General features: G+C 45.3%; 1 protein-coding gene across 2 annotated transcripts; it reads left to right on the top strand.

The window, feature by feature from the left end:
• The first annotated feature begins 528 nt into the window (after positions 1-528).
• tmem259 (transmembrane protein 259) lies at positions 529-13,392 on the top strand. 2 transcript variants are annotated; one of them, XM_086283079.1, is made up of 12 exons: positions 529-967; positions 4,229-4,566; positions 6,445-6,753; positions 7,934-8,108; positions 8,278-8,388; positions 8,470-8,592; positions 8,728-8,828; positions 8,921-8,978; positions 9,058-9,141; positions 10,728-10,860; positions 11,030-11,129; positions 11,207-13,392. In XM_086283079.1, exons 2-12 carry the CDS (start codon positions 4,348-4,350, stop codon positions 11,858-11,860), a joined length of 2,067 nt encoding a protein of 688 aa, XP_086139205.1. In that variant the 5' UTR covers positions 529-967; positions 4,229-4,347; the 3' UTR covers positions 11,861-13,392. The 2 variants fall into 2 exon arrangements, with proteins under 2 accessions (XP_086139205.1, XP_086139206.1); XM_086283080.1 differs by having other exon boundaries at positions 531-967; positions 7,934-8,054.
• The last annotated feature ends 1,302 nt before the right edge of the window (positions 13,393-14,694 follow it).

Genomic DNA, 14,694 nt, shown 5'->3' with positions numbered 1-14,694 from the left:
TCGATCAGTTAGCTTCCAGTGACAGCAATGGAGACACCTGTTAAGTAATGCTGATGTGTGACATCAGCTTCGTCACGTCTTCATCTCGTCCCAGTGAAACATTCACATATAGAAACGTGTGACAGGAGCTGAAGTTGTGTAATGTTTAAGTGTGAGGTAATTAGTCAGCTCAGCAAATATGAGCAACACAAACTGTGTATGTGCAGTTTGCCACACATCAGGTCTGAGAGTCCAGCTGCTGTATTTACACATACTCAGGGTCTCTGAGAGAAGCTCCCATGTGCTGTTCAGAGGTCTTAATCAGACATTAGATCTGTTATATGAAGAACACGCCGTACAGGCAGCTCAGTGCTGGTTACTCTACAGTGATTGGCTGATGCAGAACAGCTGTTCAGTGTGACGTCTCAGATCCACATAGAACAGCAGGTCAGCTGATCACAGCCTCACATCATTTAACTTACTTCTGTGATTCTTCCCTCACCTTCTCATCCGAGGCTCCTCCATCAGCTCAATCCCAGTTTTTGGACTCTGTAACCAGTGACATATCAGCTGTTCACCGTTAATAAACGTGCTGAAGCTTTCGACCAGCACGAGGCGCCTGCCAGGCAGCGCTCAGGGATATAAGAACCTTCAACCGGGGTTCACTACTTCCGGTATTAGGACGTATATTTCCGGTCTCAGTGACGCGCTGACAGTAGTCAGACTCTTACCCTCTGTTAGCTTGTGTTAGCCGCAGTTTAGCCACAGTTTCCGGGTTCTGAGCTCACCTCGTGCTCCGGTTCCGTGCACCCGGACCCTCCGTCCCTTCACCTGTCGGCTGGGATCGAGACGGCTCCCGGTTCTGTCCGATCCGGCTGCCTCCGGACTCCGCCTTTAGCCGCAGAGCTAACCCTGCTGCTAGCGCTGCTAACGGCTAACTGTGGCGTTCGTGGGTAAGCGAGAGAAACAACGACGAGGCCGCGCACAGGTGAGTCAGCGTCACCTGCCCCTGGTGAGGGTGTCTATGGATTACACACGCGGGGTGGCGGGGGTAATCTGCTTGAAGCAGCACCACACACCTGAGCCTGCCAATCAGGATCAGCTGATCAGAATATACACACACACACACACACCACATTTCCGGGCTGACGATCAGCTGATCACATCACCTGTCCTGAGGTGCAGCAAGTGGAGCAGTGAGAAACTTTATTTATTTTCGTTAAACTTTATTCAGACAGGAAGTTAGTGAGGATCAGACTGAGCTCAGAGGTTCCTCCCACTCTCACAGGTAGCTGCATGTTCTTCAATGTCCAGGAGTCCCCTGCAATCCTGAGCTGGTCACCTGGCAAACGATCATGTCACAGCCTGAGACCCTCAAAGTCTTGTTATGGTGGCCCTATGGTCCCAATCCTGCTGTTTTCATGGCAAAAAGTCACTAAACGCCACTTCCTGTTTTACCTGAGACCTCACAGACTGTAAATAAAGATGTAGAGCTGCATGCTCTCTGATGTCCAGGAGGGGGCGGCTGCTGAGGTTCCCGCACTAAGAACAGCCTCTCACACCTGTCATTGAGAGCGGCCTCAGGTGTGTGGCTCACAGGTGAGATTAATGGAGACATGAGTCAGCTGACCCGATGCTGAAGGACCACATGTCTCAGATGTTTTTCCTGAGGTCATCAGTATTTACATGTACCGGTGGGGGGGATAAGCTGGTCTGTGGTGTCTCACCTGGAGATCGTCAGGCTGCAGCTGGAGGATGCAGAAGATCCTGATGATCTCAGTCTGTGGTTTTTGCAGACCTCCTGACCTGCTGCCACAGCTTATCCATCATCATCATCATCATCATCAGTCTGAGCTCACCTGAGCTCCAGGAGTTTCCTTCATGAAGGAATTTAAGTGTTCCCTCAGAAAACATCTAAACCTCTAAAAACAGCCCCCTTTACCCGTGAAATCACGGTAGTAAGAAATACTGGTCGGACTCAATGTGAAGCTCGGATTTTGGATGCTGGGAGGGGAGAAGATGAAATGAAGCGATCCTGACGTGCACACTCAGGTGCAGTTCTGCTACTTCGTGTTTCCTACTGATCTGTCACTGTCATTTCACTGCTTGTGTTTTTAGGATGGGCTTATTCACTATTTACTATTGCTGTTACTAGGGATGAAGATTTATAAGAATTTAGCAATTCTGATTCCATTATTGATATTACTTATTGATTTGATTCCTTATTGGCTGTGCTTTGAGAGTCTCCACCATATCAAAGACATTAGTCATGCACATTAACTGCACACTGTGGGTCACATGTTTGTCCATGTTGACTGTCCATGATCCTTTCTTTGTTATGATCAGTGCTGGAGTCATTACTCAAAAGTAATCTATTACTCATATTACACAGAATATTTTCCTTAAAAGCTATGTAATGTGTGACTTAATTACTCTCTGGAGAAGGTCATTCATTACATTACTCGTTACCAGTGATGGGAATAAAGGCGTTACAAGTATTGGCGTTACTTTTTTTTCAGTAACGATTAATCTAAGTAATTACTATTCCTATCGTTACAACACCGTTACTAACAAGAAAATGCGGTGACTGCCGCCTGCGCGCTCCCGCAGGCGGCAGTCACTTTCTGCCCGACGATCACTTTTTGGCATAATACCTGGAGCTAAGGGGGCAAAACAATCGCATGAGTGCTGCTGTTTGGCTGTGGAAGAATAAAGTAGTCATGGTAAGCCAATCACACGACCACTTTAAGATGACAAAGCAACAAGGTGATATATACCAGGTTTTAAATTGTGTTGATAGGCCACGTAAAACCAGAGTGATGATAAACAATATACATGGTGTTCAATTGTGTTAATACAGTATGTCAAAATGAAAACATAACTGTAAATCCAGACACATGAGGTTGTGCTGAAGAGAATGATACCAAACAAGGCAAAGTAAATAGTTTTTAAAGGTGAAATGTAGAGGAAAACATCAAAAGTAGTCAAAAATGGCCAATTATACCCTGGACTCCAGAGGGTTAAACTTTTTTTTTTCTTTTTTTTAAAGTAACGCAATAGTTACTTTTCAAGTAATTAATTACTTTTAGAATCTTGTAACTCAGTTACTTTTTTGAAGTAGTAACTAGTAACTATAATTACTTTTTCACAGTAACTTGCCCAACACTGCTCGTTACGTTACTTTCATGTTACTCCTTAAAATGACCTGAAACACAATGTCTCATAATTACGATTACGACTGAGCTGCTATTTTCCTCTGACACAAGAACTGAAATCAGCTGATCGTAGTGTGAGTACAAGAATCCGTAAGCGGAATCGATAGGTCCTGGAATTCTAAGGAATTGGACAACTGGGAACTGGTCCTTTTACAAGAACCTTTACAATTCTCATCCCTAGCGGTCATTAAATTGAGCCTGTCTGTTTCCTGCCTCACTCCCACTTTAATGTCATCTCCTAGCTTAATGATAACAGTTAGGATGGGGGAAGAGCTAATCCTAACACTAACGTGTCGCAGGCAGGTAAATGTTTAATAAAATAGGAGCTTCTCTGAATTCATGAAATTCCTCCTAAAGATGGACTGACAGTCTCTGAGGTGCTTCTCCAGGTTTACTACTGTCCACCTGCTGCTAGTGATGGGAGGAGCTGTGTCAGCTCGAGAAGTTGAGGCTGACGCTGCTGTTATTGATGCAGAGGAAAGTAATCGATAGTTTTTGGTATCAGTTCTCTTTGCTAGCCTTGCTCGGTACAGACTCTGCAGTGCTGAGAAAAAATAAAGTACTGCCGTGGGGAGGTGGGGGTTAAGTTCTTCAGCTCAGTCTTTCTCTGTACTAAAATCAGCCACTCTGACAGCGCACTGAACACTAACTGTGATTGGTCAGATGCTGACACCTCTAATGGCTTTTGGTGTCAAGCAGGTTCAGCTCCTAAAGCACAGAGATTAGATCATCAGTGTCTCGGTTTCTTTGATCTGATTTAAAAAAAATAAAAATACCTGCAGGTTATTGATCTCATGTCATCTGATTGGATGAAAGGTTGGATCGGTTGTTGGTGATTACTGAGATGACTTTATCTAAACAAGCCATGTTAATCAATACTTGTGTTTAGTGTAAAGTTATTGATCGGAATAAAGGTGACTGATTGTTTGCAGCTCTGAGCTGAGAACCTAAATCCCTTAATGATCTGTTTTCAGAGGTGGTTGAGGCTCTGCCCCCTGACTGTAGTCATCAGTGAGTTCATCTGTGTGTTCCAGGTGCGGCACTCAGGTCTTGACCTTCGCTCTGAGGACGCAGTAGCAGCCATGTTGACCTAGAGTCGTCATTGGCGGTGGTGAGTTCTGAGCACGAGCAGAAACGACGGGCAATCGCAGCCATGTCGGAGAACCAGGCGAACAACAACAATGTCCCGCTTAACAACAACAACAACAACATGGGACCCAACCGCCTCCGCAATCCCAACCTGAACCAGAACCCCCTCATCAATGTCCGCGACCGCCTCTTCCATGCGCTCTTCTTCAAGATGGCCGTCACCTACGCACGCCTATTCCCTCCGTCCTTCAGGAGGGTCTTTGAGTTCTTCGTTCTGCTCAAGGTGGGGCACAGCTCACCTGTCAGCAGGATGTAATCACATTACTGATCAGTCAGTCTGTTTCTGAATAGTGATCTCAGGAACACGTCACAGTATTGGTAATGGTCAGGTGTTTCAGGTGATCACAGATGTTTCAGGTGACTCCTCTCCACAAATAATTCAGTTAAACTTTATTTACATGCTTTTATTCTGCAACGTAAAGTCTGCAAAACAGAAGAGGAAACCTAGACGATCAGATGACCCACATCTGAGCAGCACGTGGTATAACAGCACAGTGGAGGGGAAGAACCTGTTAGAAGGAAGTTCTATCTACAATAGAGCCAGGCTCAGCAAGGGAAGTGGGTTGGGGGTGGCAGGAAGTGGAGAAGAAACCCTTAGAGTATTATGGGAAGTCTCTCAGCAGCCTGTTCCTTTAGTAGCGTGAATGAGGTAGGGGACAGGGTCCCGATACAAGCTGGTTCCTCTGTGGAGTCAGCGGTGTCCTTACAGAGCGTTGTCTCAGACATTTGAGCATGCTCAGTGGGCAGGTTTATGTTGCGAATGATGTAGGTGAAGCTGTGAGGAGCCAGCAGAATTGCTTTACACAGAGACCAGAAACGATTGCTAACCCACAGAGGAAGGGTCTTTGGTGACTCTGCAGACAGGTTCCAGATGTTTACTTTCTTTGATCAGAGGACATTTATTGATTTTGATGTGTACATTTTATTGTTTTTATTAGGGGTGCAACGATACTCGTATCGATATTGAACCATTCAATACAGTGCTTTCGGTTCGGTACGCATATGTATCGAACAATACAAAAATATTATTTATTTTATCAACTTTTCTTCTGACGATGCTGTCTGTGTTGAGCGCTCAGTGGATCTGCATTCGACTACTCCGCCTAGGCTGCACTGTCAGGGCAGATCCAATGAGCGCAGCACAAGCTAGCAAGACAGAAGCTAAGCTCGTTGCAACATGGCAACTACCTCAACGCTACCCGAAATTGAACCTCCCCCACCCTCATTCAGATCTGGCGTTTGGAACTATCTTGGTTTTCATGTGAAGCATGACCCTGATGGTAAGCGCATCATGGACAAAAGTAAAACAGTATGTCGGATGTGCCACGCAATGCATCAATTGGTGGGAACTAGTGCGTTAGCGCAGTTAGCTTGTTAACGTGCTAACGTGCTAACGCTGTCCAGCCCCACGCACGGGGCGAGCCGCGGTAACTCGTTAACGGAGATTTGCCGCGTTATGGCGTTAATGTCATTTTAACGAGATTAACGCTGACAGCACTAGTGGGAACACAACGAATATGACTGCACGTTTACACCGACATCATCCTAGTGCAAAGACAAGTGGAAGCAGACAAAAACAACAAGCACGCATGTTACAAACTTTACCCAAGTCATTTAGACAGCCATTAGCACATGATTCTCCTTATGGGGACCTGATATGTTTAATATGCTGCTGAGAATATAGCCCAGAAGAAGCGTATAGTATAGCTTTTATTTTGGAAAGAGACATTTCTCTGTAATAAACTCTCTTTTCCAAAGCTGAGTGATTTCTCGATCAGATTTATTATTTTAATTATTTTGTTGTTTCAGCAACATTAAATTTAAAAACTGCACTTTTGAGTTAAAATATATATTTATAATTTTAATAAATGACAAATTAAAAAGGCATGAACATTTTTTTTTGTATGGGAAAAAAAAATCGAACCATGACACCAAAGTATCGAACCGAATCGTGAATTTTGTGTATCGTTGCACCCCTAGTTTTTATTTTATTGGTGACGTATTTTATAAACTCTGGTTGCTGTGAGAGACTCACTGATGCAGAAATGAGATTACGGTGACACAACCAGCGCTCGCTGACATCTCTCTAACCCGTCCTCAGGCACTCTTCGTCCTCTTCATCCTTGCCTACATCCACATTGCCTTCTCTCGCTCACCCATCAACTGTCTAGAGGTGGTAAGGGAGCGCTGGCCCCGTGACGGCATCCTGCGGGTTGAGATCCAGAGAAACTCGAGCCGGGCACCCATCTTCCTTCAGCACTACGACTCGGCGAGCCTCCATGATGAGCTGGATGCCGAGGAGGAAGGAGGGGGGCTGGCAATGGGCGGGCTCAGCCTTGCGATGCTGCCCGACGAAGAAGTGGAAGAGGAGGAGATGACTGTGGAGATGTTTGACAACAGCTCAGTGCAGGTGATCTCTCTCACTTTTTCTCACTCTCTCTCACATGCACACACATTGAACTTTGATAACGTTCGTCTGTAATAGTTGGATTTTTTAGATGTGTTAGATGTTATTTGTTGTACTCTGTTTATTCTTTTTTGTATTTGAACTTTAAAATCTGTAATGAAAATATATATAAATTTATAAAACTAATAAAATCCCTAAAATTAACCTTAAATACTTGTTTGTTTGTTTGTTTGTTTTTTTTTCAAATTTTACTTAAATTTAGAAGAAAATTAACAGAAATGATGTCGTTGCCATCACTGGTGTTGGTGATTCTAGTGTTAAACCACAGCATCAGACAGCCAGCTCACCTGCACAGGTGTAAACAAGCTTGGCTTGGAGCAGGTGAGCTGAAAGGAAGTGACAGACCTTAACAGCGCTTCCTCTTTAGCATCAGAATTCTGAATCACGTTCGCATCCTGGTCCTGCAGAGCTGCAGCGAGTTCTAAATCCTCTGCTTATGTCACTTCTTGTTTTCCCTGTGAGTCAGAAGTGTTTAGTGTGTGTGTGTGGGTCTTCATAAAGTTTGAGAGTCACACAGATTTTGGGTTTCCAATAGAAACGAAAAGTAGTAATAAGAGGATGGCGGTAAAACACTTGTTGGCAGGTGTGCCCTCTGGTGGTGTGTGAGCTCAGAGTAGTTCTGTGTATCTGGGGACTTAACTACCCCGAACACCTGACTCAGGTGAACTTTAAACTGCTATTGGCTACTTCAGGCCTTGCGCACACGGGCCCCGAGTCGGGATCTTGCACTGATCCCGATCGCTGGAAGAACACAACTACTACAACCTCCAAATGACTCTTTCGTCCTGTCTTCCTCCCATCGCCGTGTTCTGTCGGAGGTCAGCAATCAAAGGGATGTTTTTGGTGGAACAAAATGTGTAAGGAAATGTGTATTCACCAGCCAGTTTGCAACTACTTGCAAACTGGTTGGTGAATACACGTTTCCTTAGCAACAACAGGGTACCGGGAGCCTTTTGTATGAAACCCACAGTTGGGGTTTGTGATGAGCGTTGCTCAGTGTCCCATTGACTGCACTCCCTCAAGCCAGAGTAATGTGATGACTGCCAGTATTCATATTACTCCCTGGATACTCTCAGATTAAAAGCAGAAATGACCCTCAAAACCTTTTGCTGTCCTGCTGCAGTTTGAGTTGGACATCGAGCCCCGCCTGAAGCCATCTCTGGTTGGTGCAGGAGGAGGAGGAGCTTCAGGAGGAGGAGGAGCCAACGACAGCCAGGACGTCTCATTTAGCCAGACCACTAAAGGTATGCAGCCGCTGCAGGACTCAGTGTCTGAGCTGGAGATGATGACCCGAGCAGGTAAACCGTTCTCCACCCCACCCCTGCCACCTCACCTCCTTTAACTCCGCCTCCTTATTCAGTCCAGAAACACCTGCTTAGCTGTTTAATGTTTCACAATTTAAGATTGTATGTATTTATTTTTGTGTTTTTCTGATGTGGTTGTTTACTTTGTTGTTCATTGTCGCAGTGTGGCCTCAGGAGGAGTACATCGTGGAGTACTCGTTGGAGTATGGCTTCCTGCGCCTCTCTCAGAGCACCAGACAGAGACTCAACATCCCTGTCATGGTCGTCACACTTGGTCAGACTCTGAGCCGCCGTGTCACATGACCTCAGCGTTGGCCAACTTGCACACCCTAACCGCGTCTGTGTCTGTTTGCAGATCCGATGAAGGACGAGTGTTTCGGAGATGGCTTCAGTCGTTTCCTGCTCGATGAGTTTTTGGGCTACGATGACATCCTGATGTCGAGCGTGAAGGCGCTCGCCGAGAATGAGGAGAACAAAGGTGGGGTGGGCGCTGTAAATGGAGGGTGGGGCAGGGCACTTTGGTGTGATGCTACATTCACTGATTGGATTTAGAGAGCAGGTGTTTACTTCCAGTCATGTGACACAGCTCAGGTGTTTGTGTGGTTCTCTGCAGGATTCCTGAGGAACGTGGTCTCCGGTGAGCATTACCGCTTTGTCAGCATGTGGATGGCCAGGACCTCCTACCTGGCCGCCTTTGTCATTATGGTCATATTTGTAAGTACAAATACAGTAAATGACCCACACTGATCGTTCGGGTTCGTTCAGTCGCACGATGTCACGACTGAGTCTCGCGTTCTCCGTTTCAGACTCTGTCGGTGTCCATGCTGCTCAGATACTCTCACCACCAGATCTTCGTCTTCATTGGTCAGTTCCTCATACCATTCAGTGTTGACCTTTGAACCCGAGCCTCAGGTCTATTCTGACTCTCTCTCACCCCCTACAGTTGACCTCCTGCAGATGTTGGAGATGAACATGACCATTGCCTTCCCAGCAGCCCCTCTGCTCACTGTCATCCTGGCCCTCGTAGGTGAGTCCAGATCCCATTCTGTTTGAGGACGCTTCTGAACCTCTGTCACCTGGGTCCTGACGCGTGGCCGAGTTCTTTCCGTTATCTGGCTTCCCTTACCCTAACACTGGCAGTCAGGATAAGCGGCTGCGTGGGGCCTGTTATCAACCCAGGCCCACGTGCCCCTTCACATCAAAGGGTGGCAGCATCTGACAAATCATAGAGGGGTATTTCATAGCTCATATGACTCCTCTACCAAAGAAAAGTGTTCCCCCTGCTCCAGAGATGTTATCAAAGGGTTATAAAAATCTTTAAAGATTATAAAAATATATCAGTAAAATGCAACACTGTTGTGAAAATGATGTGATAAATTCCTCAGAAACATCTTAGGTTAATCTGGACACAAGCATCTTAATTCCAGTCAGTAGTTTTATGGCTGAGTAAATACTTTTTAGTTTACTTTTCACAGAATGCTCTGTCATATCAGGGAGTGAGCTTCTGGAATAGTCTTCCACTGTCAGTGAGGGAAAGTACAAGTCTACCCATCTTTAAGAGTCAGTTAAAAGGGCGGCTGAGGGACACACAAACATGTGATCATGTTTAATAATCATGCTTTATATTGGACGTGAAAGAGTTATTGTGTTACAAAAAAGGAAACGACTATTAGTGTAATGGGTCAGTGCAATATCAGGACAGTCAGGGCATGTGCAATACTGGGGTTTGTGCAATATAATTGATGTGTTTCCGTTATTGTTATCTATATTGTCCTCTGTGTCCACTCTTCTTGTCATTGTTGGTTCTAGTATAATGTGATCACTGTTTTTGTCCTTGTCACATGACCTGTAAATAATGTCTCTGTATGTTTTTACTAACTTGTGTTTAACACAAACCTGCCAGAGGGTCTGCAGATGGAAATTAGCCCAAGGCTATAATCTGGCATCTTTCTAAATAAAATAAAATAAATAAATAGAAAGCAGCGAGAGAATAAAAACTATGGTTTGATAGTAAAGATTAAAAATAACTGAATTTAAACTTGCTCAGCGCTACATAGAAATCTGATCTAAGGTGAGCAGGTACTGTGCAGGTTAGGGCCTGCATGTCTGCTGTGATGCTGTTTACAGTCAGTCCAAAATGCTGCAGCTAGCTTGCTCACTTTACAAAAGTGAGAGGTCACATGACTCCAGTGTTAGCAGCCTTACACTGGAGTTGTGTGACTGCATATTTTTTATTATTTTTTTATTTTTTATTTTTTAAAAGCTTTTATTGAGCTTGTTTGTGTAGCTGCGTCTGTCAATCACAGATTGCTCAGGCCTGATTGTCAGTCGGCTGATCTCAGAGCAGCTCGTGACTCTGCTGTACCGACACTCTGTAGTGACCTCCAGGTGACCTGATGTTTTGTTTTTTGTTTTTTGTTTTTTTTGTTGTTTTTTTGTGATCCTGTTTGTTCAGTTTCAATAAAGATTAAAGTCAAAGTACTGAAGGTTCCTGGCAATAAAAACGAGCGTCAAATTAAAAAATGTTTGTAAACAGACTGGATGGACGTTAGCCTTGGTTGGGGGGTGTGGCTTACATTTAAAGCTGACCTGTGATGTCACTTTCTGTCTCAGGCATGGAGGCCATCATGTCAGAGTTCTTCAATGACACAACAACTGCATTCTACATTATCCTCATCGTGTGGTTGGCAGATCAGTACGACGCCATCTGCTGCCACACAAACACCAGCAAACGCCACTGGCTCAGGTGAGGTCACTTTCTGTGTGTGAGGTCATTGTTACAGAATTAAGTTAAAAGGGTTCCTGGTCATTTGATCAATAAACAGATCAATCGGGCTTTGGCCATTTTTATTGTGAATGTCTCTTGTCAGCCTGCAGACCTTCAAGACTGATCATGTGATCTGTTCTCCCTGCAGGTTCTTCTACCTTTACCATTTCGCCTTCTACGCCTACCACTACCGCTTCAATGGCCAGTACAGCAGCCTCGCCCTCGTCACTTCCTGGCTCTTCATCCAGGTAAGTGTCGTCATCCTCATGCCTGTGCTAAGCCCCTCCCCTCAGACAGTAAATCTAACATTTTTGTCCTCTCGCAGCACTCCATGATCTATTTCTTCCATCACTACGAGCTTCCGGCAATCCTGCAGCAGATCCGGATCCAGGAGATGCTCCTGCAGAACCAGCAGGCTGGTCAGAACCAGACGGCTCTGCAGGATAACCTCAACAACAACATTGGCACTGCCGCCGCTGGAACGGGACCCGCCAATGCCCCCCAACCAGGGCCGACCAGTGGAGCTGAGCCAGGGCCTCAGACAGATTCCCTTCCGTCCCCTGCGGAAGGTGGAGCCTCAGGAAGCGGGGAGGTGAGGGCGGAGCTGAACTGGGTCGCTCACACAGCTGCCATCCTCACTGAAGCCCTGACGTCGTCAGTGGATGCGGGAGCCAGCAGCGATCAGGGGCCAGCTGAGATCAATGTGGTGGCCGAGTTCTGGATGGGAGGGGGAGCAGTAGGAGGGAGGTCCTTAGGTGGGAGCGGAGCCTTTGGAGGTCAAGATCCAAACTCTATTTCTGTAGAATTTAAACCTGCACCAGCTCCTCCAATCACAGAGCAGCATGAGGTGGGGCCCTCAGAGGATGTGGGGCCCTCAAAGGCAGAGGGAGCCTTGGAGGAGGCAGGGCCCTCAGAGTGCCCCTCCCACACAGACTGTCCCCCCTCACAGAGTGCAGACTGCCGGCAGCAGCCGTCCTGAGGCTACTGACATCGCCTCACCTGTGAGACAGCTGATCAGCTCATTGATCGAATGAACAGGTTTTATTTGATTTTTAAACTCATTGATTAGCTTGAGGGTGGCGTCTCCCTGCAGGTCACGTGAACAGAGGGCAGGGATGCGATAATTTATTCTGCTGGGTTTTTTTTTTTTTGTTTTTGTTTGTTTTTGTTTTGTTTGTTTGTTTGTTTTTTTTGTTGTTTTTTTGGGGGGGTGGAGTATGGATGGTTTTTCTTTAGACGGTGTCTGAGGTTGGAGGTCCATCACCATGGAAACCGAAAGCAACACCCTGAACAAATGAAGCTTGAAGCAGAAACTTTTTTTTTCCCCCCCCTCTAATCAATAAACCCGACTGTCTCTTTCTCAAACATCAGCCTTTTCTTTGATTCTTCAAACAAAGCTGATCGATCAATTGGCTCATCAGAGCTCTGCTGTTACCGGAGGATTTTCAAAATAAAATGCATGGCGTTAACAGACATTTTATTTATCTTGAAAACCCTTCTAACATGAACGTGTTGTTACGTGATGAGTTTATTCAGACTTCATGTAAAACCTGAATCCGTTTGTCCATAGAGGAAAAAGCTTCATAATATAAGCCCTGACAGCAGGAAGCTGCTGCCACATGGTACACACCAGGCCTGAGTGGTTTCACTTCATTGATCAAATAATTAACTGATTATCAATAATATTCAATAAAGAAAAATCAGGTTTCTGCTGCTGGCTGAAAGGATGAAGCCAAGCAGTTCTGGTGTGCCTGGGGGCGGAGCCAGTGAGCTACAGACCAGAAGTCTGATGCAACCTTTCAGTTATTGATCAGCTGATCAGTTATTGATTCTGATAGACTGAAGCACAAACTCAACTTAAGTTGCTTTTTTTTTTTTTTTTTTTTCCCCTGTCTCGTCTGCTTTTGTCTTGAGGGAAATAATTGAACAGGAAGTTTGGACTATCAGCAGCTGAGCGAGCTGATTGGTTGTGGACTATGACTGACTGTCACACTCACGCTCCGCCTCCTCCATCTGTTCATCTATCAAAATGGCGAATGATGCGGTGGGTCTGATGGCAGCGTGTTTGCTCTGACCGCTCCCCTCAGACATCTGCCAAACACATTTTGGGGGGAATGGGACACATGAGATGCTCTGAACCAATCAGGAAGCCGCATTTAAAAGCAGCATTTTGGTCAAAGTCCCTTCAATGGGACAGTGGCAAGTTTTTGAAAGTGAACACCTGTTTGCGTTCTTTGGATAAATGATGGTCTACAAATCCGTAGGAGGGGAAAGGAACTGATCCCTCCCATCAGGTGAACTTCATCAATTATTGATTGGATATCAGAAACAATTGATCTCTGAGTGTCTGTTTTTGTTGCTGTGAAGTAGACGGAGCCTGAGCGTGACTCTGGCTGGGGGGGTGGGGTTCTTCTTCGTGCCTCTCTGCTGAGGACTGTAGCCTCATTATTGATCATCAAAATGTATTTACCTGTCAGACCAGTAAAACCAGTAAAAGCAGTGGTCGCCACCCATTGTGTGAATGCCTCCCTTCTTTCACACCATCCACACACAGGGATTTTATTCTGAAATGACATACACCAGCAGCAGGAAGTGAAACTTCTCATTACCTATGAAACCTTTCAAGAAAAAAGGCATTATACATGGATACTTTCAAAATAAAAGGCAACTTGCCAAGGTGCTGAATTGTTTTTGTCCAACAGGAAACTGGCCGAGCTGAGTGTCATGTTTCACCTCGACCACCTAGTGTTATTTTTGACAGCAGCTCAGTTTCAGGTGGTTTTCTGTTTTGATGGCATCTGGTTGCAGCTTCGGTGGTTTTTAATTGGACCAGAAACCCTGCAGGAAGTTACCAAGAGAAAAAACAGACATGCTTTTGGTTCTTTAGGACTTTCAACAGCAGCTGAAACAGTTTAAGTGGCTTTATTTGATCAGACACGATAAAGTGACTTCATAAAGTGCAGTTCGAATACATCATTGTTGCTTACCAAAATAAAGGGCCATGCATTCGGCATTTGTTCTGCCTCCGAGCTGGGCTGGGTTTTTTTTGTTTTTGTTTTTTTTTGCGGTTGAAGCTAAACTTGATCTTCGGTTCAGTTCTTGAATTAGTGAATGGACTTTAATCTGAAGACGGGCTCCTCTTTAACGCTGTGAGTGCCACTCAGGATAGATGTTCTCAGGCTTACTTCACAGGTGTTTCCTCACATCTGTATGTCAATAACATCTGCAGGTTAAAATGCCTTCTTGAAATAAAAGATTTTTTCTTAAAGCAAATGACCTGTTGTCTCCTCACACACAATTTGACACCTCTGCGTTTAATTTTTTTTTCTATGTGTTGACGTTACAGAAAATACCTCATGAATTTATGGTGAAGATGATGAGCGTCTTCCAAACCATAACAGCAGGTCTCACTGCAAACCCACTCCTGCCTGCTCTTTCTTCTTCACCTCTCTGTGGATGGTTGACCACCATCCTCTCACATTCACATTTTCACCTACCTCCCTTGCACACACATACTTTATTTTAATCAGTGTTATGACATCTTTAAAAGGAAAAGGTTGTGAGGTTTGGAGGTGCATTCAATCTCAGCTGTTTAAATCCACACTTCCTGTCACATGTCCTGATATCAGGTCAGCAGAATCCCTTCAGCTGGTCTCTGATCCCGGACCAGCAGGTTTCAAATAGTGCCAGGGCACATGCGCACGCAGCGACCTGCAGTGAAACGTCAAACAGTCAAACGTTGCTCATTCTTAAAGCTGCCTAACTCAAAACATTTCCTCTTCTGACCCGTTCTCTGCTCTTATCCAGGCTTTA

Source organism: Aulonocara sp. 'chitande type north' Nkhata Bay, linkage group LG23, assembly GCF_057382095.1.
Source record: "Aulonocara sp. 'chitande type north' Nkhata Bay isolate Kocher_YH1m ecotype deep benthic linkage group LG23, A_spYH_male_GT1.1, whole genome shotgun sequence".
NCBI classification, from domain to species: Eukaryota; Metazoa; Chordata; class Actinopteri; order Cichliformes; family Cichlidae; genus Aulonocara; species Aulonocara sp. 'chitande type north' Nkhata Bay.
Note: the sequence above shows the minus strand (reverse complement) of the source record. Positions and strands in the feature narration are given on the sequence as shown.